Source organism: Mauremys mutica, chromosome 4, assembly GCF_020497125.1.
Source record: "Mauremys mutica isolate MM-2020 ecotype Southern chromosome 4, ASM2049712v1, whole genome shotgun sequence".
Lineage (NCBI taxonomy): Eukaryota > Metazoa > Chordata > Testudines > Geoemydidae > Mauremys > Mauremys mutica.
The window spans coordinates 50,845,513-50,867,650 of NC_059075.1; the positions used below are offsets into that span (position 1 = coordinate 50,845,513).

The window sequence follows — 22,138 nt, forward strand, 5'->3', positions numbered from 1 at the left end:
TGCTGATCTACTTAAAAAGGCAATGTACTTAGAGTGATGTCAGCTTAAAGAGGCAATGCGTGTGTCTCTCTCTTACACCCACGGTGTGTGTCTCTGTCTCTCTCTCCCATGCTGTCTCCCCTCCCTCCATTCGTGCAGCCTTGTAGAGTGTGAGGCTACATTAACAACGTGTTAACCCTTGAGGGCTCAGACGAGTGCTAGTTCATCATTTAGCAGTAAGGCATTCCCTGGGAAATATCCCACCCTCTGACTTCACCACGTCAACCAAGCTTCACAATCATCGTTGCTGTGTACAGTATTAAATTGTTTGTTTAAAACATACACTCTGTGTGTGTGTGTGTGTGTGTGTGTGTGTGTGTGTGTGTGTGTGTGTGTGTGTAGTCTTTTGTCTGGTGAAAAAAAATTTCCTTGCAACCTAACCCCCCCTATTTACATTAATTCTTATGGGGAAATTGAATTCGCTTAACATCAGTTTTATGTTGGATTCACAAACAGAATAGCACTTACAGATCTGGGTTTTTCTCACACACCGACAGGCATGTGCATGTGAGTGTTCACGCATATGTGTTTGTTTTTTTAAAGTACATACTAAATTTGCTAAACTGTTGAATACATTTATAAGGCTCAGTCCTGCCTTTTAAAACATGGCACCTATTGCTCTTGTATCTGGCAGGTTTTTTTGAATTTTCTGAAGAAAAACAGGTGTTGGGGGTACACTTACCTCTAGATAAAGGTATTATCACCTCTACTCGTGTTACCTATTTTAAATAGAGGGAATACCTCTGAAACCTGTCGTATCTCTACAATTGCCTTTTAGTGAAGCCCCTATATATGGCAATATGCTAATCACTTCCCTTTGTCAGCCTTTAATACTGCTTGGAGCAGATGTATGAATTTTATGTTCATTTATAATTTTAGTACAGTATGCACAACTGACCTACCACACCTTTTTTTTTAATGCGGCCTTATTCGTTACAAAGCACAATATAGAAGTACAAACTCAAACCAAGCCAGAAATTCCTGCAACAATATTCAGAAACTGCAGTGAGCGGAAACAAACATGTTTCTGTATGAGCCCCTTGGTATCTGCAGTCCCCAGCATGCTCTTAGCCAACAGAGTGCTTTAGTGCTGGGAAATCCGCAACTCTGCCTGCAAAGTTTGTAAAGTTTCATAAATGCTGTTGAAAGCCAGTAATTGTTTCTTATTACTTCACAAAATGAGGCAGGCTACAGACGGCATTCAAAGCAGTGTTTACTGACATTGATGTCTGAGCAGGGAATGCAGGATACATAATTTCCATGTGTGGATGGTTTCATGCTAAAAGACTATACTGACAAAACTTCTTTGATGTGCTCATTTAAGTATTTTGAAAACATTACCTATCCTTGTTTTAGAGCTTGCATGATTAAATCATACTTTAGTTCAGGGGTCTCAAAGTGCCGGCCCGTGGGCCATCTGCGGCCCAAGAACCTCCCCACTGCAGCCCGTGGAGGAGAGATGCATGCAGCCGTGCTGCCGGCAATGTCTGCGGCAGGTGCCCCCCCCCCCCGACCCCCTGCAGCTCCCATTGGCTGGGGGAGAGGGACAGAGACACCATTGCTAGTTGCCGGGCAGAGTCAGCCATGGAGGCAGCATCATTAGTTACTGGGCAGAGTCAGCCATGGAGGCCGCATCACTTTTTTCCCCAATGAATATAAACAAGTCAAAATACCGAACACAGCTATCTGATGCACACCTTACTGTAATCCTGAAGGTTTCAACTGCTCAGTCACTCAGGCCAAACATCAACAAACTGACAGAACTGAACTTTTGCCAGGTGTCTGGCAAACCCTAAAAACTTTCTGGCAGGCGAAGAACTGTATAAAGTTGTATGACAGTTTTATTATTTCTAAGAAGTTCAAAATAAAAAATATAAACTTTTTTTTCTGAACACCATCTTCAGTGACATTATTGGCCCGCTGGGATGATTTTTGAGGACTGGCACTGGCCCTAAGGTAAATTGAGTTTGAGACCCCTGCTCTAGTCTTAAAGAGAAGGGTACTAAAACATGGAGAGGTAACAATTTTATGTGTAAAATAATTCTGTTTTAAGTCAGATGACTGCACAATATTTCAATATCTTTCACTGAAGTTTGGTTTCCTTGAGTTCAAAGTAATCACAGCCCTTCAGATGAGATATGTAGACTAAAGAAAACCAACACTGATTGCATGAAAACTCAGGTAGTTTCTGTGGCCATATATATAACCTCACTTGATACCAACTTTCTGTCAGATACTCATATACTAAGGCTAGTATTAGTTCTGTATATGAAGGAAATAGATATTACAACAGGTATTCCTGAACACTGGGAATGAAATGTCACATGGGTGAGTCTTTTTCTTTTAGATTGTTGTTCTTCACTGCACAAATTAACAAACCAGCACACTGCAGATTTAAAAAAAAATGTACAGAGCAATGTAGAGATACAGGTAATAACTGAAGTTACTTAGTTTTGTGGTCTTATTGGTTGCTTTTTGCTGACACACAACATCAATGTAGTGCACAGGAATAATTTCATGTACATTTTATATTTCATACATTTGCTTAATATTTGTCCTGCAAAAGTATTAAAAAACCCGAAAGCAATGGCGTTTCTGTAGATGATTTTGAAAAACGTATTAATGGAATAGTGTAAATATGTAGCATGAAATTATTTCTGGCGAAACAGTTGACTTCACCATGCTTGTATAAATGTAAATAAGAGGAGAATTTGGTCCTTTGTGTTTAATGTATTATTAACATGGCACAAACAAACAGATATTGAAATCAAACTATTTTTCTTCTAATAGAAGCTTGTCAACTCATGTGACATTTATCAAGAATTCCAGGGTATATTTTTAGGAATATTTTTTTACAGCCTCTTACAATTATTCAAGCAGCTAATGCTTTTTGCGAATTTTAGGCTAGTCTGAGCTGTTGTTTTAGGGTGTAGTTTCTGTGTTTGGCCTCAAGAGGCCAGTTTTCCTACTGAGCCTGCTTATTCTGCTCCAAAGTTCTCTTCTCTGTCCCGTCCTAAAGTTCCATTTCTTTAAGTGGCTGGGGAGTGGGGGATAGAGGTTATCCTCGCCCAGGCAGAGAGAGCAACTGTCAACTCCACTTTGCTAGTTTTATGTGGCAGTGAAGGGGTTTTGGACAGGATAAGAATCTCAGGGAAGAGAGCAGGCAAAAAGGGAATCTTGGGAATAATACCATCTCCCCCCAGGGTTACCAGCCCTCTCAGATTGGCTGTGAGTCTCCCAGAATCAGCCTCAAACTCCCCAAGGCTACTGAAATAAATCAGGGAGATTTGAATAGGCTGCTAAAAGTCCAGCGGCACTAAGGCAGGTTCCCTAACTGCCCTGTCTCCGCATGGCTCCCAGAAAGGACCAGCACCTCCCTATGGCTTCTAGGCAAGGGGGTCTCTACGCACTGCCCCTGCCCCAAGCGCCGACTCTGCAGCTCCCATTGGACAGGGACATTGCCTGCAGACATGGGCAGTGCACAGGGCCGCCTGGTTGCCCCTGAGCCTAGGAGCCAGACATGCTGGTTGCTTCCAGGAGCTGCTCAAGGTAAGCGCTGTCTGCCTGGAGCCTGCACCCCTCTCCCCCCTCCAACAACAAATGCCCCTGCCCCAGCCCTAAGCCTCCTCGCACACCTAAACTCCCTCCCAGAGCCTGCACCCAAACCCCCTGTCCCAGCCCAGGGAAAATGAGTGAGATCGGGGGCAGGGCCGGCTCTGGCTTTTTTGCCACCCCAAGCAAAAAAAAAGGGGGAGGGGCTGCCGGAGTGGCAAAGCAGGGGAAAAAACAAAAACAAAACCACAGCGGGGCCAGAGCGGCAAAGCGGGGTGGGGAGGACAAAAAAATGGGGGAGCGGGGGAAACTGCAGCACAGCCGGAGCAGCAAAGCAGGGGGGGGAAAAACAACAACAACATAAAACCACGGTGGGGCTGGAGCGGTAAAGGGTGGGGGGGAACAGGGCGCTGAAGTGGTAAAGCAGGTGAAGAAAAAAAAGAAAAAGAAAACGGCGCAGCCAGAGCGGCAAAGCAGGGGGTGGGGAACAAAAAAACAGCGCAGCTGGAATGGCAAAGCAGGGAAGAAAAAAAAAACCCTGCAGCACAGCCGGAGTGGTAAAGCAGGGTGGGGGAAAAACAAAAAAAACTGCACGGCTGGAGTGGCAAAGCAGGTGAAAAAATAAACAACCTGCGGCGCAGCTGGAGCGGCAAAGCAGGGGTGGGGAAACGGCACAGCCGGCAAAGCAGGGGAGAACAAAACAAAAAAACCCTACAGGGCGGCCGGAGCCAGGGGACTCCCTGTGCTGCAGAGTGCGCGCTCAGTCTAATGGGGGGAAGGGGAGGGAGCGAGGGGGGAGAGAGAGAAAGGAGGCAGCCAGGGCTTCAGGGGGGTGCTCACCCTGCGGCCCCGACCTCTGCGCCGCCTGCCAGGAGGGCTCCAAGCTGCTCCGGTCGGTGGGGAGGGAAGGATGCGGGCTGCCCTGGCAAATTTGCTGCAGGGCGCTCCCCTCCTCTGCCCCCTACAGGGCGGCCAGAGCAGCAAACAAAACAAACAAACAAACAAAAAAGTGTCAGTGCCGCCCTAGGATTGGGCGGAAGCCGCCCCCTAGAATCTACCGCCCCAAGCTCCAGCTTGCTTAGCTGGGGCCTGGAGCCGGCCCTGGTCGGGGGAGAATGAGTGATGCAGGGAGCGGGGATGGAGTGAGCGGGGACAGGGCCTCGGAGAACGGGCGGGGCCACAGAGAAGCAGGCCGGGCAAAAGAGTTTGGGTTTGTGCGATTAGACAGTTGGCAACTGTATCTCCCTCTTCTTATGGATCTTCCTCCCTTGGGTTAGCAGCTTCTTACAGGCTCAGCTGCCTCCTTCCTGCACAATCAGCATGTTTCAGTGTAGTGGCTGCATCTCCTGTGTCTGACATAAACTGATGCTTTCAGCTACTTTAGTGAAGCCCATAAATTGCACAGACTGGGGGCAACTAAGCAAGAGCAGCCAGGCCCGCCAAGCCCACTTTTCAACCTGTAGGAAGAGTAGTGAGGGGACAGAATGCCTGGGGCAAAGGGTAGAAATAAGTGATCTATGGTGTGTCCCTCTTAGCATTCAGGACAGAAAGAGTAGAACTGCCTCTAACATCATTAGGGAGTTGAATTTTCAAAAGTGTAAACAAGCCATGTTGTGTTGGTTGGTTGGTTTTAAATCTCCTGACTTTTAAGTCATGATCTGGCTTGTGATTTTTCAAGTCTCTTTGTTGGATCAATTTCACTATCTCAGTTTAACATCCATATAGTTAAATAACTGCACATACTTCTTTGTGTTTACAAAAACACTTGAAATACAATATTTTGCCCTGTTAAAAGTATCCTACCTTGCTGGGAAATTATTATACAGGACTGTTTAGTGTTTGGAGCTGTGCTGGCTGTGCTAGTTTCCATAATGTAATCTAGTTAAGCAATCGTTTCCTGGGAAGCTTCCAGACTTGCTGAGTCAGTAATCTGGCTGACTACCAGGAAAACAAATGATATCTCTACCAAACCAAACACTAAACACATCAACTAAAGAAGTAGGTGCCCAGTGGATAGGATTCTAGCTTTGGCAATGGTTTCTAGAAGACATAATATGTTACCACTCTATCAAAAATAGTTTCCCTTCCTTTCCTTCGGGAGACTTGAAATTGTGTCAGAGAAAAGAAATCAGCTCCAGCTAGAAACAGGCTCTTCTGAAGGCACATTTTAAAACATATTTAAAAATCCCTGATAGAAAGGAGGAGACCATGAGTATTTTTGTAGCATCACTGGTAGCTGCATCCCCTCAGAAGGGACCCTTTCTTCTAGCCCAGCATATCTCCTGGGCCCACTTCAAAAACCCCAAAGTGACCTTGATTCTCCCTCTCACCTACCAGCAACTCTTCAGAGTGGTCAGATCCCCATAAGTGCTGACTCATCCTCAACTCCCAGCCCCTTAGACAGCTAGAGGAATATACTAAGGAAAGCTGCTTCCCTACCTCGTCAAAGCTGAAAGAGAAATTTGAAATGACCAAAAAATGGAGAAAAAAAGTTGATGGATCTTAATTGTTTGAAAGATCCATTGGACCCAGTTCTTTGTTTTTAAAAATGTAATGGATGTCTCTTGGTGGTAGAATTTCTTCCTCTTTGTTCTCATTAAAATTATGCAATTTAGTCCCAACAAAATTCACCTATTTCTTGGAGGTTCACCCCTTTACTTTAATGTGAGTCAGCATGGCTTCCATTAAAGGAATACTGTGCAAGCACAATCTGCTAGAATTCTTTGAGCATGTTTTTAAAAAACTGGGTAAAGAGATAACTAGATGTAACATATTTGGTCTTTAAAAACACCTTTGTCATAGTCCCTCACAAGAAGCCGTTCAAGAAACTGAATCACAGGGCAAAAGATAAAATTGTGTGTCAGATTAGAAGTTCTAAAGTTTCTAGTAGAGAAAACCAGAATTAGGAATAAATGGTTATTTTTAAGCTGGTTAATATTTGGTTATCTCAAGACATCTGGCATCTGTGTTGTGTTTTATATAAATTGTTTTGAAAAAGGGAGATGAAGATTGAGGTGGCAAAATTTACAGATGATACAAAGTTTATTTAGCTTAATCAAGACTAGACGGGGTTATGAGGGACTCCAGAGGGACATAACAAAGCTAGGCGACAATAGGATAAGCATATGGTAGGCATATTCAAAAGAATAGAATAAGGCTTTCAGTATGTAGTTCTAGTGACAAGACTTGTAAATTGGAACTCTAGTTTGTGCCAATAATATAATGAAATGAAAGCAAACTGAATGTTTCTGAATGTTACTGAATGTTGCTATTCCCTTTCCACCACACTTAAACCTTTCCATCTGTCCCTTCCAATTTAAATAATAATAAAATAATAATAATGATAATTAATAATAAAAACCCAACCATGTCACTGCATGTGAAAGGATCTAAAAAATGTCCATATTTCAAGACCAAGTCAGACAGTAGGACATTGTGAAAAATGCTCCACAGATGATAAGTTAGAAATAAGGCAACCCTTTCAAGGATTAGTTTCTTCAAAAGTAGAAAGTGCTTAGATTAAAACACAGTGTGGCACGTGTATCATTAATTGTGTCCTGTGTGCGCAAAAGGGAAAATCCAGAGCTCAGTATCTGGCCCTGGGAATGGGCAGATGCCTGGGAGGAATGTATCCTTTTCCAGGACACAGCATTGCCTCATGGATGTTATTGAGGCACAATGGCTAAATTATCCTCTGCTTGCCCTTTATATCACCCCAAGGGAGAGGTGAGGGCAAGGGGATCCATGTAGCAGCAAAATCTCTAGCCCTTCCTCTGACTTCCCCATTCCTTCTGAATTCTGCCACACAGAGAACTTGTGTGAAGCGGGGCTCTCTGCCATTCACAGCATGTGCACACACTGTGCTCCCACATTTGCTTGTGCTGCAAAACCAGACGGGTTCCCCTGCCAAAGGGCTCGCTGTGGCTGTGGAGGGGGGAGGGCCTGCATTTCATAACTGGGTTTGTAAAAAAGTGATAGTTCTTCATGACTTCACTTAAGTTGACACAATTCCATTTACTCTGTGTTCTAGCTTTAAGCTGTTGTTTAGCCCCGTGGTTTTTACAGATCCATTAAGCGCAAGTATTTTAAGAGAAACCTACAAAATTCCTTGGAAAGTGGATCTATAAACCAAAATGGGAGGTGTTGGCTGAAGAAACGTTTTCACTTTGTTTCGGTCATAGGGAGTTTCACATACAGTCCACACATTACTAAATGTCCTTGCAGAAATACAGCTGAAGAGACTGGTTGACAAAAAGCACATTTTTAAATGTACAAATTTAAAATGGGCTCTTAAATTTTAAAAGCGGTGTGCTTTTTAAGTATCTGATTGACAGAACAAAATTTGTTTGTTGCACTGGAAATATCAACTCTGGTAAAGAAACCAAAAATATTTTAATTTTATTCATTCGGCCTTTAATGTTCTTGTCAAGCTATCCTACAGTGGCTCAAGATGGTGAGTAGCAGCCTCAGGGCACAAACCCCAAATTGACCGTGATAGCTATACTTTGATTTGACCAACCAAGTACCAAATATAAACTCCTCAAGCACTATAACAGCCTAACCATGGAGTCACAGACAGTCTTCTTGGGTTGATGGTCTCTTACACCAAAAATCACAACAGGATACTCCCAGTCCCAAAAGACCAGTCACTTACCCCAGGTCAATTGCACTTTAGATCTCATAGCAGAACAATTAGGAAAAGAAAACAAGAGAGTTATTTTACAAGATTAAAACAGGTAAACATATGTACAAAAATGAATTGCAGTCTTAAGTTTCAAAGGGTAATAGGCAAGCTCTGTATCAGGGTGGCCAAACTTATGACCCTCTACGTTGCATATGACAATCTTTAGACGTTTGAGAGCCAGTGGGCACCTGTTGGGGTTTGGGGCTTCTGCCCCAGAGGCAGGGCCGGCTCCAGGCACCAGCTAAAGAAGAAGGTGCTTGGGGCGGCCAATATCAAGGGGCGACACTCCGTCCGCTATAGGGGTGGCATGTCTGGGTCTTCGGCAGCAATTCGGTGGCGGGTCCCTCAGTCCCTCTCAGAGCGAAGGACCTGCTGCTGAATTGCCACCGAAGAGTGGAGCGGCGTGATTGTGCTGCTGCGGCCAGGGGTGGCAGAAAATCTGGAGCCGGCCCTGCCGAGAGGAGGCATTTGCGGGCTCGGGGCTTCAGCCCTACTCTGGCTGAAGTCCCAAGCCCTGGCAGGCACACCCCACTGGGCAGAAGCCCCTACCCCACCACCCTGCTGCAAGGCAGAGTTCCCAAGCTCTTCCCACCACTGCCAGTCTGGTAGGTGGAGAATGGGGGGAGCGTGGGGGGGCTCCAGGAGCCACACTTTAACTGTAAAAGAGCTACATGTGGCTCACAAGCCACAGTTTGGCCATCCTTGCTCTATACATCCCTTAGGGCAACCCAGACTAACATTGAGAATCTTTTGCTTATGCCTGGAAAACCTTACCCTTGAGTGTACAAGCAGCTTAGAAAGACAGTTTCTTCTTGTTAGGGGTTTTTATCCTATTCTCTGAGCAGCCAGATCAGCTAATGAGAGGAATTCACTTGCACATCTCCTCTTCATTGTGGAGGGAGAGCAATCAGCAAAGTCTAATATTGATGGGTAGAGCCCCGCAAATCCGTGCATATCCACTTCAGATCTGCGCATATCTGCATCCATGGATGCAGATGCGGATATCCGCAAACCATTTTTGTGGATAGTGGATCGGATGTAGATACAACTGCACAGGGCTCTACTCACCAGTGGCGTCTGGCCAGCGGTGTCCGGCTTGGGCAGCCAGGGGGGCACAGCGTGCTCAGGGCTGGCGGCCAACAGCCAGTGGCTGGGACTGGGTGGCAGGTCAAAATTGGGATTGTCCAGCACCAGCTCACCGTTCCACTTCCTGTCCAGCAGCTCAAGCCCCTCAGGCATCCCCACCATGGCCCGGCAACACTGGCCGTGCTCCCAGTCCCGGGGCTGGCCCACCGGCTCCTAGGCAGCAGGGCCCTGGCGTCCCACCCCTCCGCCCCACTGTGATGCAACATGCACTGCTGCTTCTGTGTGCTGTCGCTCATGAGCCCTTGGGAGTAGCACATGATGCGGTGCCCCTTCCTCCCAGTCTCCCCCTCTCTGCGCCATCTCCTTGAGACCCTACCCCCACACTGTCCCTCACCCCCAATCCACACCCTCGCGCTGTGTCTTCCCTGCAAGACCCCGCCCCACATCTCGCTCCCTTCTCCCCGCCCCCATCGCTAGCCCTTGTGAGATAGCTTGCTGGTGCAGATGCAGATACAGGTAAAAGACAGCTAGTGGATCGCAGGTTTATACTGGTGGATGCAGATCCACTTTTTTTTTTAATCTGTGCAGGGCTCTTTGTTGGGCAGGAGATAACACCTCCTGTTGGAGACTAGTATTTCCCACTTGTTAATGCTTCTCTCCTGTCTGTTGATTTACAGTTACAGAACAAACACTTCAATAGTACCTTGTAACATAGGGTACAAATACTATAAGTGAGATTAATGCATGCAGCAATTTATAATCACTTCGTAAAGTCTAAACACTAAACGCATTCTAATAATTCTAGTACCTATTTTAATAATGCTAACACAGAGATGAGCCAGGGAGTTTCCAGCTATGTATTTATCAGTGTTCAGTTGAGACCTAGGGGCCTTTGCTGAAGCTGGCACCTGGTCTGCCAGCGTCACAATTCTGACCTCTGGTCTCTAAAATTACAGCTTGTATGTTCTCTCCATATATTTTTTTTGTAACGTGAAACTTTGTGGGAAATGTTAAGTGAGTCACACTATTGACTGAAAAGAATAAATAAATGTAACTCTAAACTGTCACCTGTTTTTTATATGTAGAGCTGCTTCCTTGTGTGCATTCCTAAAGCTCAGGAAGGAAAGGGTTAATAGCAGAGCATGTACTTGTAACTGCACTGTAAAACTTTGCAGACCCATAGGATAGAACTTGATTTCTGTCTGTGCTGGAAGGATCAAATGTTTCTTTCTGCTATACTCCATGGATTGGAGCAAGTGTATGATGGCCATGTGGAGCTGTCATAAATTAGAAAAGAAGGGGAACAGTGCAGATATTTCCCTGAGCTGACAAGAGTGCACTGCACAAACAAGATACAATGGAGGTTCCAGATGAATTTGGGGATCATGGCCCACAAGCGATCAGCAGCTCTAAACTGGGAAACAAGCAGATTTGTCAACAGTGCAAAAAGAAATGAATGCTGCTCACAGCATGGAAGCTAGCCAGCTTTTGGAGGGATGTGATGCTTTTTCGCAGGGGGACCTGTACTGAAGAAACACAGGAAAACATTGGCAAAATGGACAACTGCTCAGCTGCCACCCTCCTATTGGAGCTTTCTAGCTCAAGGTTCTTCACACTCCTCTGTGCTCCTGGGTTCTCAGATAGCAAGATGCAGAAAAGAGTACTTTGACCTTTTGCTGGCCAGGAGATTGCATAGAGTCCTCTCAGATACAGACCCTGCTATCGTAGCCTATATTATTGGTGTTATTTTGAGGATAGACAATTACAACAAGCTAAATCTGAAGGTAACTCTGAAGGCCATTCTGATGCTTCAGTTAGTACAATGTGCAACTACCTGTCTTTTAGGTAAGGCAGCTTGCTAGGGCATGGCACCTGTGATCTGTACTCTATATTACCTGCCATTCACTTCCAGGTGCCATCAAAGTGCTTGTTACTACCTGCTAAGCCTTAAGTGACTTAGCCCTAATTAGTTAGACCCAATTTCTACTGCTCTGCTTTATCTGGTAACTGTAGATATGCTTCAGCTGTCTTTCGTGTCATAGGGAGAAGTTAATGTAAGCAGTGGACAGAGCAATTCTCCATGTCAGACCTTTTGCTGTGAAATGTGATCCTACCATATAAATGTCTAAATACTTTTAGAGGAGAATATAGGCTACATCTTTTTGTTCAGATTTTTCTACCGGCTGCCATTCTCAGCCCCTCATGGATCATTTGAGGGTGGCTGGTTTGATGATATGAAGATGGATAAATAGAGCAAATAGAAAAATGAAAATTATTTTTTGATGGAAAAATTGTAAAAAAAAAATAATAAAAATCTTGTTTTTCTTTTTAATTTTCTGCATTTTTTTTCTTCTCAATTTTTCACTAAAACAGATTTTCAAAAGCACCTTTAGGTTTAAAAAAAATACTGTACACTGAAAATGTTACTGAATTTTTTTGGATTATGATTTCTTGCTAAAGAGCCAAACTGTTTCTGAGGAAACATTTAATGTACATTTTCCATAAACATTTTCATTTTCATTTTAGCCAAAAATCCATTTGTAATTGAAAAATTAGGCTTTGACCAAATTTTTAACCAGCTCTCATCATGAAACATATGCTCCAAGTTTTGGGAAAGATAGTGTTTGATACCATTCTAATTTATGGAAAGTGTTCTCAGATATGAGTAGGCAGCATGCTTACTGTACATTTTACTGACCACATCTTTATTTAGGAAATTTTAACAGATTTACAAATCGTAGCCATATCAATACCAGAGGCAACAACAATAATCATTGCAATAGTGAGCTTTTGTTTAAAGAAGCCTAGCAGTTACTAGCAGATGAAAGATTAATTCTTCATTTCCTTTTGTGTGACCATTTCTGCTAGGCAGCTCTAGGGGGATTACTAAAGGATCAGTTGGTAATAAATAGGGCTGTCAAGCGATTAATCGCGCTCTTAAGCAATAATAGAATGCCATTTATTTCAATATTTTTGGATGTTTTCTACATTTTCAAATATATTGATTTCAATTACAACGCAGAATAGAAAACGTACAGTGCTCACTTTATATTTATTTTTATTACAAATACTAGCACTGTAAAAAAAAACAAAAGAAATAGTATATTTCAATTCCCCCATTACAAGTACTATAGTACAATCTCTTTATCATGAAAGTTGAACTTACAAATGTAGACTTGTGTAAAAAAATAACCTGCATTCAAAAATAAAACAATGTAAAACTTTACAGCCTACAAGTTCACTCAGTCTTACTTCTTGTTCAGCCAATCGCTCGGCCAAATAAGTTTGTTTACGTTTGCAGGAGATAATGCTGCCCACTTCTTGTTTACAACATCACCTGAAAGTGAGAACAGGCATTCGCGTGGCACTGTTGTAACCAGCGTTGCAAGATATATACATGGCAGATGCACTAAAGATTCATATGACCCTTCATGTTTCAACCACCATTCCAGAGGACATGTATCTATGCTGATAATGATCTGCTTTATAACGATTCAGAACAGTGCAGACCAATGCATGTTCATTTTCATTATTTGAGTCAGATGCCAACAGTAGGAGACTGATTTTTTTGGGGTGGGGGAAAGGGTTTCAGGTTCTGTACTTTCCACATCAGAGTGTTGCTCTTTTAAGACATCTGAGTGCTTGATCCACATCTCGTCCCTCTCAGATTTCAGAAGGCACTTCAGATTTTTAAAGCTTGAGTCGAGTGTTGTAATCTCACATTGGTACCTTCTTTGCGTTTTGTCAAATCTTCAGTGAAAGTGCTTAAAATGAACAACATGTGCTATGAAACTGTTATAACATGAAATATATGGCAGAATGCGGGTAAAACAGAGCAGGAGGCATACAATTCTCCCCCACGGAGTTCAGTCACAAATTTAATTAATGCATTATTTTTTAACGAGCGTCATCAGCATGGAAGCATGTCCTCTGGAATGGTGGCCGAAGCATGAAGGGACATAGGAATGTTTAGCATGTCTAGCACGTAAATACCTTGGAAGGCCAGCTACAAAAGTGTCATGCCAACGAACACCTGTTCTCACTTTCAGGTGATGTAAATAAGAAGCGGGCAACATTATCTCCAGTAAATGTAAACAAACTTGTTTGTCTTAGCGGTTGGCTGAACAAGAAGTAGGACTGAGTAGACTTATAGGCTCTAAAGTTTTACATTGTTTTGGTTTTGAGTGCAGTTATGTAACAACAACAAAAATGTACATTTGTAAGTTGCACTTTCACAATAAAGAGATTGTACTTGTATGAGGTGAATTAAAAATACTACTACTTTTGTTTATCATTTTAACAGTGCAAATATTTATAATAAAAATAATATAAAGTGAGCACTGTACACTTTATATTCTGTGTTGTAATTGAAGTCAATATATTTGAAAATATAGAAAAACATCCAAAAATATTTAATAAATTTCAATTGGGATTCTATTGTTAAACAGTGTGATTAACACTGTGATTAATCACTATTAATTTTTTTAATCGCAATTACTTTTTAGTTAATCGCGTGACTTAACTGCAATTAATCGACAGCCCTAGTAATAAATAGCCAATAATTTGTGATATTTGGTTACAGATTACACTCCAGTACTTTTAATGACTGAGCATGTCCACCATATATGCATATATTCTCATATATATAAAAAACATGACTGATGTGAGATACCATTGAAACGGTATCTTAAAGAAATTGTCTTTTATTGTGCTATACACTGAGGTTGCTGGTCCTCTTTTCCAAATCAAACCCTCATTCTCTGGGGTAATTTTTCTAATATTGTCTTAGGAAAGTTCTCGGCAAAGATAGAAAAAAAATAGGGTGTTTTTTTGGTCAGACACCATCTCTTCTATTAGAGTTAGTTTTTTGTAGAAAACAGCTTTTCTAGAAAGTTGAGACCCATAATGCCTAACCTGAAAGTACTGGTACCAAGGGAGAGTGGACTAGTTAAAGTTAGTTTTGTTCTCTAAATAAATTTTTAAACTTCCGTTGCTGAATAGCTGGACAGCAATATGTATTTTATTTCTGGAGGGCATGATTTTCCTTATTAATCCATGGTAGCCTAATGAAGTTTACACTGCTGCAGTTTTCTTGTTCAATACAGACCCAGTGTCTGGCTTGGTAGAGCGCACACACACACACGCATGCACGCTCCTCCCAGGCCACTTACTGCTTTGAGCTGGCTGGCTCGGTAGCACCACAGAACAGCTAGCTCACCCTGTATAATGTGCCTCTGCAAATACCTGCACTCACTCTTGGTCTTATCTTATTCCATATACATTCCAACATCATTCTCTATATTTCTGCTAGGATTTTATCTGGGATGATTACAGGAAGATTTTGAAACGAGAGAAATCCTTGGCAAAATATTCATTTTGACTATGACTGTTCTTCCCAGCCACGAAATTGCATACTTCCCTTAGCATTCTAGATCTTTTTTTTTTCATTTGCTGTAGTGGTTTGACATTTAAATCATTGAGCTCTTCTAGGGGGTTTGAGATCTGAATTCCCAGGTATCGTATACAATTTGTTGCCTATTTGTACCTAAATGTTTTCTGTAGGAACAGCTTCTCAGAGTCTGGCAAAATCATAGCTGGCATTTAAGATTTGGCATAATTTACTTTAAATCCAGATGCTGCCCTAAAGTCATGGATTTTAGGGTAATATTTGGTTTTTGCTTAAATATTTATAATTACTTTTTCAGATTAAAGACTTTTTAATTTTTGTAGCAAGTGGGCTTGAACCTTACATTCTTTAAAAATCAGCGACTAACCTAGATGTGTTTAAAATGTTCCTTCTCTGTGTATTTACAGCAAAAGACACCATCTGAATCATTCATTGGGCGAGAGAAGAGGTCAAATTCACAGTCCTACATTGGACGACCTATTCAACTAGACAAGATTTTACTTTCCAAGGTTAAAGTGCCTCACACTTTTGTCATCCACTCCTACACACGCCCAACAGTTTGCCAGTACTGTAAGAAGCTTCTCAAAGGGCTTTTTAGACAGGGCTTGCAGTGTAAAGGTAAGTGTGATCAACAATATGCTGATTGCAACATTACAAGTGAAGACCACAGAATTTTTAATAATACTATTCTTTTCAGGCTGTGATCTGAATTTATTAAAAATTGTGTGTACAGTAATTTGTATAAAACATCAATATGGCTAGCCTTTTCTTGGTTCACTACATTGTTTTAATATTTTTGTAGCTCAGTGGTTTGAGCATTGGCCTGCTAATCCCAGGGTTGAGTTCAATCCTGGAGGGGGCAATTTGGGAATTTAGTTGGGGATTTTTCCCTCTTTGAGCAGTGGGTTGGACTAGATGACCCCCTGAGGTCCATTCCAACCCTAATAATCTATGTGTGTTAACAATTTACATGAATCTAGTGGAAGAACCCGATCAGGTGCATAAGAACTGAATATGTGAAACATCAATAATAACAGTTCAAAATATTTACCATGTAGTGTTAGAGTTGTACTTATATTTTGGTTGTGATGATTATAATCCCTCATTGAGCAGATAGCTGTTGCTGTCATTAAAGTGTCTTTAAGGCCTCAGTCTTGCAAAGACTCATGCTTAAAGTTAAGGGCCTATGGATTTGTCTTGATTACAATAAAAGGATGTGGATTTTATAAGAACATGTTAGCTGGCATATTCTGACTAATGTGTTTTAAAACTCTAACATAGACAAGGAAAGTAGCGTGTTAGCTGGTCAAATTGGAACTTAGGCTAGGAGTTCAACTTGATGAGCTGGCACATACTAAAATAGTGGTCTTGTGTTCGCTAGAAAAAACAAACACCTTTTATCTTAGTGAAGACAACCTTAAATTAGCCACAGTTAAGTCCCTCTTGTAATGTTAAGCAGCATACTCTGAAATCAGCTGTTTAAGGCTATGTCTACACTGTGCACCTTACAACGGTGCAGCTATGCCGCTGCAGCCATGCCATTGTAAGGTGCGCAGTGTAGCCGGGAGAGAGCTCGTGTAGCGTTGCCAGAGTAGACTAGCCCTTAGGCTTTGTCCACACCTGCGCTTTTTGTCGTTAAAACCTTTGTAGTTCAGGGCTGGGTTTTTTCACACCCCTGAGTGACAAAAGTTTTAATGACGAAAGTGCCATTGTAGACAAAGCCTAAGGGCTAGTCTACACTGGCAACGCTAGAGTGCTGACATGGCAATGCTTTAACGTGGCTTGTGTGGTCATGGTGCAGTGCTGGGAAAGAGCTCTCCCAGCGCTCTAAAAACCACACCTCCACGAGGAGCGTAGCTCCCAGCACTGGGAGCACTGTCTATACTGGCGCTTTACAGCACTGAAACTTGCTGCGCTCACAGGGGTGTTTTTTCACACCCCTAAGCGAGAAAGTTGCAGCGCTGTAAATTGCCAGTGTAGACAAGCCCTCAGACGAGGGCTTTGTCTAAAGTCAAAGTTATACCAGTTTAACTAAAGATGTGGTTGTAAACTAACTAAGTGCAAAAACTCTGTGTGGACACTCTTACTTTGATATAAACTTGTTTTAATTAGCATAACTTGATTCCCTACAGAGTTATGCAAATCAGTATAAACCTAGTTTTAAAAGAAATAAGGGTGTCCACACAGGGTTTTGCACTGATTTAACTCAATCAGTTTTTAAACCAATTTAAAGTTAAACTGATACAATTTACAATATAGACAGAACAAATTTCTCCCAGTCCCTCCTCTTTAGTATATTTCTACTCTTGTTTTAAGTTAAAGCCGTCTCCACAGGGTAACTGATAAATGATAAAATGATAAAAATTATTCATGGAGTCTAATACTAGTAAAGTAGAACCTCAGAGTTACGAACACCTCGGGACCCTACGAATACCTATGATGAGATAACTGGCTCTTTGGATGAGGGGAAAGCAGTGGATGTGTTATTCCTTGACTTTAGCAAACCTTTTGATTAAGTCTCCCACAGTAGTCTTGCCAGCAAGTTAAAGAAGTATGGGCTGGATGAATGGACTATAAAGGTGGCTAGAAAGCTGGCTAGATCATCAGGCTCAATGGGTAGTGATCAATGGCTCCATGTCTAGTTGGCATTGGTATCAAGCGGAGTGCCCCAAGGGTTGGTCCTGGGGCCGGTTTTGTTCAATATCTTCATTAATGATCTGTAGGATGGCGTGGATTGCACCCTCAGCAAGTTTGCAGATGACACTAAACTGGGAGGAGTGGTAGATACACTGGAGGGTAGGGATAGGATACAGAGGAACCTAGACAAATTGGAGGATTGGGCCAAAAGAAATCTGATGAGGTTTAGCAAGGACAAGTGCAGAGTCCTGTACTTAGGACGGAAGAATCCCATGTACTGCTACAGACTAGGGACCGAATGGCTAGGCAGCAGTTCTGCAGAAAAGAACCTGGGGTTACAGTGGACGAGAAGCTGGATCTGAATCAACAGTGTGCCCTTGTTGCTAAGAATGCTAACAGCATTTTGGGCTGTATAAGTAGGAGCATTGCGAGCAGATCGAGGGACATGATCATTCCCCTCTATTTGGCATTGGTGAGGCCTCATCTGGAGTACTGGGTCCAGTTTTGGTCCCCACACTACAAGAAGGATGTGGAAAAATTGGGAAGAGTCCAGAAGAGGGCAACAAAAGTGATTAGGTGGCTGGAGCACATGACTTATGAGGAGAGGCTGAGGGAACTGGTATTATTTAGTCTGCAGATGAGAAGAATGAGGGGGGATTTGATAGCTGCTTTCAACTACCTGAAAGGGGGTTCCAAACAGGATGGATCTAGACTGTTCTCAGTGGTAGCAGATGGCAGAACAAAGAGTAATGGTCTCAAGTTGCAGTGGGGGAGGTTTAGGTTGGATATTAGGAAAAACTTTTTCACTAGGAGGGTGGTGAAGCACTGGAATGGATTACCTAGGTAGGTGGTGGAATCTCCTTCCTTAGAGGTTTTTAAGGTCAGGCTTGACAAAGCCCTAACTGGGATGATTTAGTTGGGGATTAAGTCCTGCTTTGAGCAGGAGGGTGGACTAGATGACCTCCTGAGGTCCCTTCCAACTCTGATATTCTTCTATGAATGGAGGTTGTTCGTTAATCTAAAATGTTCAGGTCTCTTTCAAAAGTTTACAACTGAACATTTACTTAATACAGCTTTGAAACTTAATTTAAATGAAACAAGCATAGAAACAGTTTTGTTACCTTGTCAGATAAATTTTAAGCTTTCCCTTTATATTTTTAGTAGTTTACGTTTAACACAGTACTGTACTATATTTACTTTTTTCTCTCTCTCTCTGCTGCTGCTGCCTGATTGTGTATTTCTGGTTCAAAATGAGGTGTGTGGTTGGGTGACCGGTCAGCTCGTAATCTGAGGTTCTACTGTATATACAAACGTGCAAAAATAGAGAAGATAAATTGAGCCAAGTTTAAAAGTATCACAACAAAGAGAAAAATTACTGAAACAACCACTTAAATATGTCCTGAAAATACCATACTAAAATTATGTACCATTGTAAAGAACAGTCATATTGTTATCTAAAACCCTAGACAGATTTCTCTTATTCTCAATATCAGTCTTCAGAATTGGAGATAGTGCCCCATTCTGTAGTACCAACTAGTCAGGCTGCAGCCTGATCTGCAGTTCACTCATTGGAAGGACGAATAAAGGTCTTTAAACCAAGCCCTCGGGTCTTTGCGTGGATAAGGCTAGGACATCACCTCCATTCTGAACAAGCCCCCACCCAGATTGCCATAATTAATACTCCCTCCTCACCCCCCAGGAAAACTTCTAGAGTGTGTATCCTGTGAGTTGCATTGGCATGTGGCCAGCATAGCATTCTCTGGCCACCTCAGGTTAACTTCACATTAATCAAATGACAGAGATGGTAACTTTTATGTGTAGAACTTTTTCAGTGAAAAAGGGAAATCAACAAAATTATCCTTTTTTTTTATTTTATTTTTTTAAATCAGATTGTAGGTTCAATTGTCACAAGCGCTGTGCACCTAAAGTGCCAAATAACTGCCTTGGTGAAGTAGCCATTAACGGAGGTACGTTATCTTAATGACTCTAACTGTCTGTGTTTAAACTAACAATTAAAGGAAGGAGGAGTTTTGTAAAGCAATTTGGAGAAAGAGTTTTTTCCCATTGCCTTGACATGGCTTTTGCTTTATAATATTTCTGTTTATGTATTGAAGATGAAGTGTGGGAGGAAACCCACTGGGGGTTCATATTTCATCTTCATTAAAAGGGGTTCTCCAAGATATTTAGTACCTGTAGATAGGCACAGCTGTACCATATTGGCAGAACAGACAGCAGGCTATGACCATAAAATGTTTCACTGAGTATGGGCTGTCAGCAGCATACATTTTGTGGGGTGTCAGTGGCTGCCAAAATACTTCCAAACCCCTACGCAATAAAAGAGGGCATTTACCTATCGGAGACAAAAACAAATTGTATTTTAGTCTGGGAAGGAACATGTGTTTACTTGTAGGATAATCTTCCTGAACAGAAATGTATACCTGAAAGAACTGGGAAGACCCTCCAGGAAAAAAATTCTACTCATTCCTGTTGGCATGATGCTCATTACATCAACTGCTTGCCAGAAATCAAAGCTTGAAAATCTGCCCACTTTCCCCTGCATGTGGTGTCAGTTTTGTGTCAAGCGCAGGAATGTAGGGGTATACTTGACAGACGGCACTGGGGGAAAGGAGGGTGGTTTTAGATTAGTTGCTGATTACTTTGAAAATGTCATTTTCCATGAGATAAGGGAAGAAAAAATGTGGTCAAGTGTTACATTTCCTAATGCATGGTGCAATATTTTAAGTTGTCAGCTTGAACTCTTCATAACTTAAATAAAGTACACACAAGGTTTTTATTAAACAATTTCCTCTGTTAAACCTTGTTTCTTAATTCTGTGCTTCACTAAACAAATATTGAGAGTAAAATAAAGATTTTTTTTAAATAAATGTTGGATAAAGTGTCGTTAAACTAGGGAAAACTGACTATAAAAATGAGAATGTTCCATGTTTGTTGCTAGTTGGTGAAGGTTTTAAAAAATGGTTGTGATTTTGAGTGCCCAACTTGAGACAACTTATTAGGGGCCTGATTTTTCAGGTCAGTGCTCAACAATTTCTATGGTCGGGCCCCTATTAAGTAGGCACCCAAAACCTCTGGTCATTTTTTAAAAAATCTTGGACAAGATGTATACTTCAGTTCACCATAACCACTCCTGTAATATACCTCTGTTCGGTCAGGGTAACTGGGGATGATGCCCAAGTAAGGAAGAACACAGCATAATTTTCAAATCCAGGGGCCAAAAATATGCTGTAAATTGTTCATATGTTAATTTTATTGGTGATGTTATTGATTCTTCTCTGTAGAGAACTTCCAGTTGCTTTTAAAAAATTAATCTATGCAGCTTTTCCAACTCAACTTCTATTTTGACAGTGCAAATACGTATGAACACAGAGCTAGGTGGGGTAAGAGAGGGACCATGAGTCACATTGCTGTCTGGCTGGGGGTACATAGGGCAGTGCTAAGGAGAAGTGTGGTGTGAAGGAGTTGAGCCACAGGCAGAGAGTGAAACAGGTGCTGTTTTTCAAGAGCTGGGATGAATGACCAAGGCACTCTCTTAGTTGCTCCTTAATCACTGCCTGAAACCACCTGCTTTCCTCGCTGACAGCTGCAGTCCATTTCCCAGTCACTCCAGCCTTTCCCTTTGGAAAAGTACCATGCTGTTTTCACTGACTTCCCTCCTACATGTGTGTCTGGTGCCAAGCTGATGACAGGCACATGGTGCTATCTCTGTGGAAACGATAGAATGAAGCAAGCTTGTCTGAAGCTGCTGCTGGGGAAGGAGGCAGACAGTGTATAGAAGGTGCTGACAGGAAGCCAGTTCTCTCTTCTCCAAGTACAGCTCTTCAGAAGCAGGGCTTAGCCATCTGCAGCTCCTGTCCCCCTATACAGTATCTGCTTAATCTTGCTTTCCCCCAGTACCTAATGAGTTCTCCATCACCTGTCCACACCCAGCACTAGGACTCTGTGTGCTGCATCCTAGATGCAGGAATGTAGGGCCCCACTACAACAGGAAGTTTCATCCTTATATCTCATTGTATTTATTTAAATAGAGCCTTGGATAGGTGTCTTTCTAATACTTTAAATCTAAATAAATAAATAAAAATAAAAATGTCACTCTGCCCATCTGCTCTGTGATGCTTCTCCCCCAGAATAGCAATTGAAGGCTGGAGCTATGAAATTCAAAGTATGATTTCATTAATAAACAAATTGAACACTGAATGTGAGAGATTATTTTTAACCACTTGTGGTTTTATTATACATAAAAATTAAAAATGTTTAAGTGTTGGGGGAAAAACAGAGCCCCAGACCTTAATGTGCCATCCATGGCCATATGGTTACATCTGCCAAATGGGGTATAATATGTTCTTTGCACAGCCACATATAAATGATTAGAATCCAAACTGTATTAAACTATAGCCTATGAGTTGAGTGGTTAACATACCTAATTGTATGCCACAGGGACCTTTCCTCCTCTCTCTTCTCCTCCAGCCCCTTGCCATCTGTGTGAAGTTGATTGACAGAAAAGCTTTCGTGTTCTCTTTCTTCACTGGGCATCCTTTACTGTCTGACTGACTTTATTTTTATTACCTGACATTTGAGAAGAACCTCCCACATAGATAGATGAGTGGGTCGTTGAGAATGCGCAGAGTCTTCCAGATGGTATTTCCCTGTGTCAGATTGCTATACATGGCTAGCTGAGTGGGAACAACTACAGTGCTAACAACTGAAAGGGAATA

General features: G+C 42.1%; 1 protein-coding gene across 6 annotated transcripts in view; it reads left to right on the forward strand.

Moving 5' to 3' along the window:
* Positions 1-22,138, forward strand: part of PRKD1 (protein kinase D1) — a 294,163-nt gene that overhangs the window by 232,384 nt on the left and 39,641 nt on the right. For all 6 annotated transcript variants that reach the window (XM_045016463.1, XM_045016460.1, XM_045016461.1 and 3 more), the window contains 2 exons: positions 15,176-15,386; positions 19,295-19,372. In XM_045016463.1, the coding sequence (XP_044872398.1) occupies positions 15,176-15,386; positions 19,295-19,372 (289 nt within the window). The remainder of the gene's footprint in view (positions 1-15,175; positions 15,387-19,294; positions 19,373-22,138) is intronic.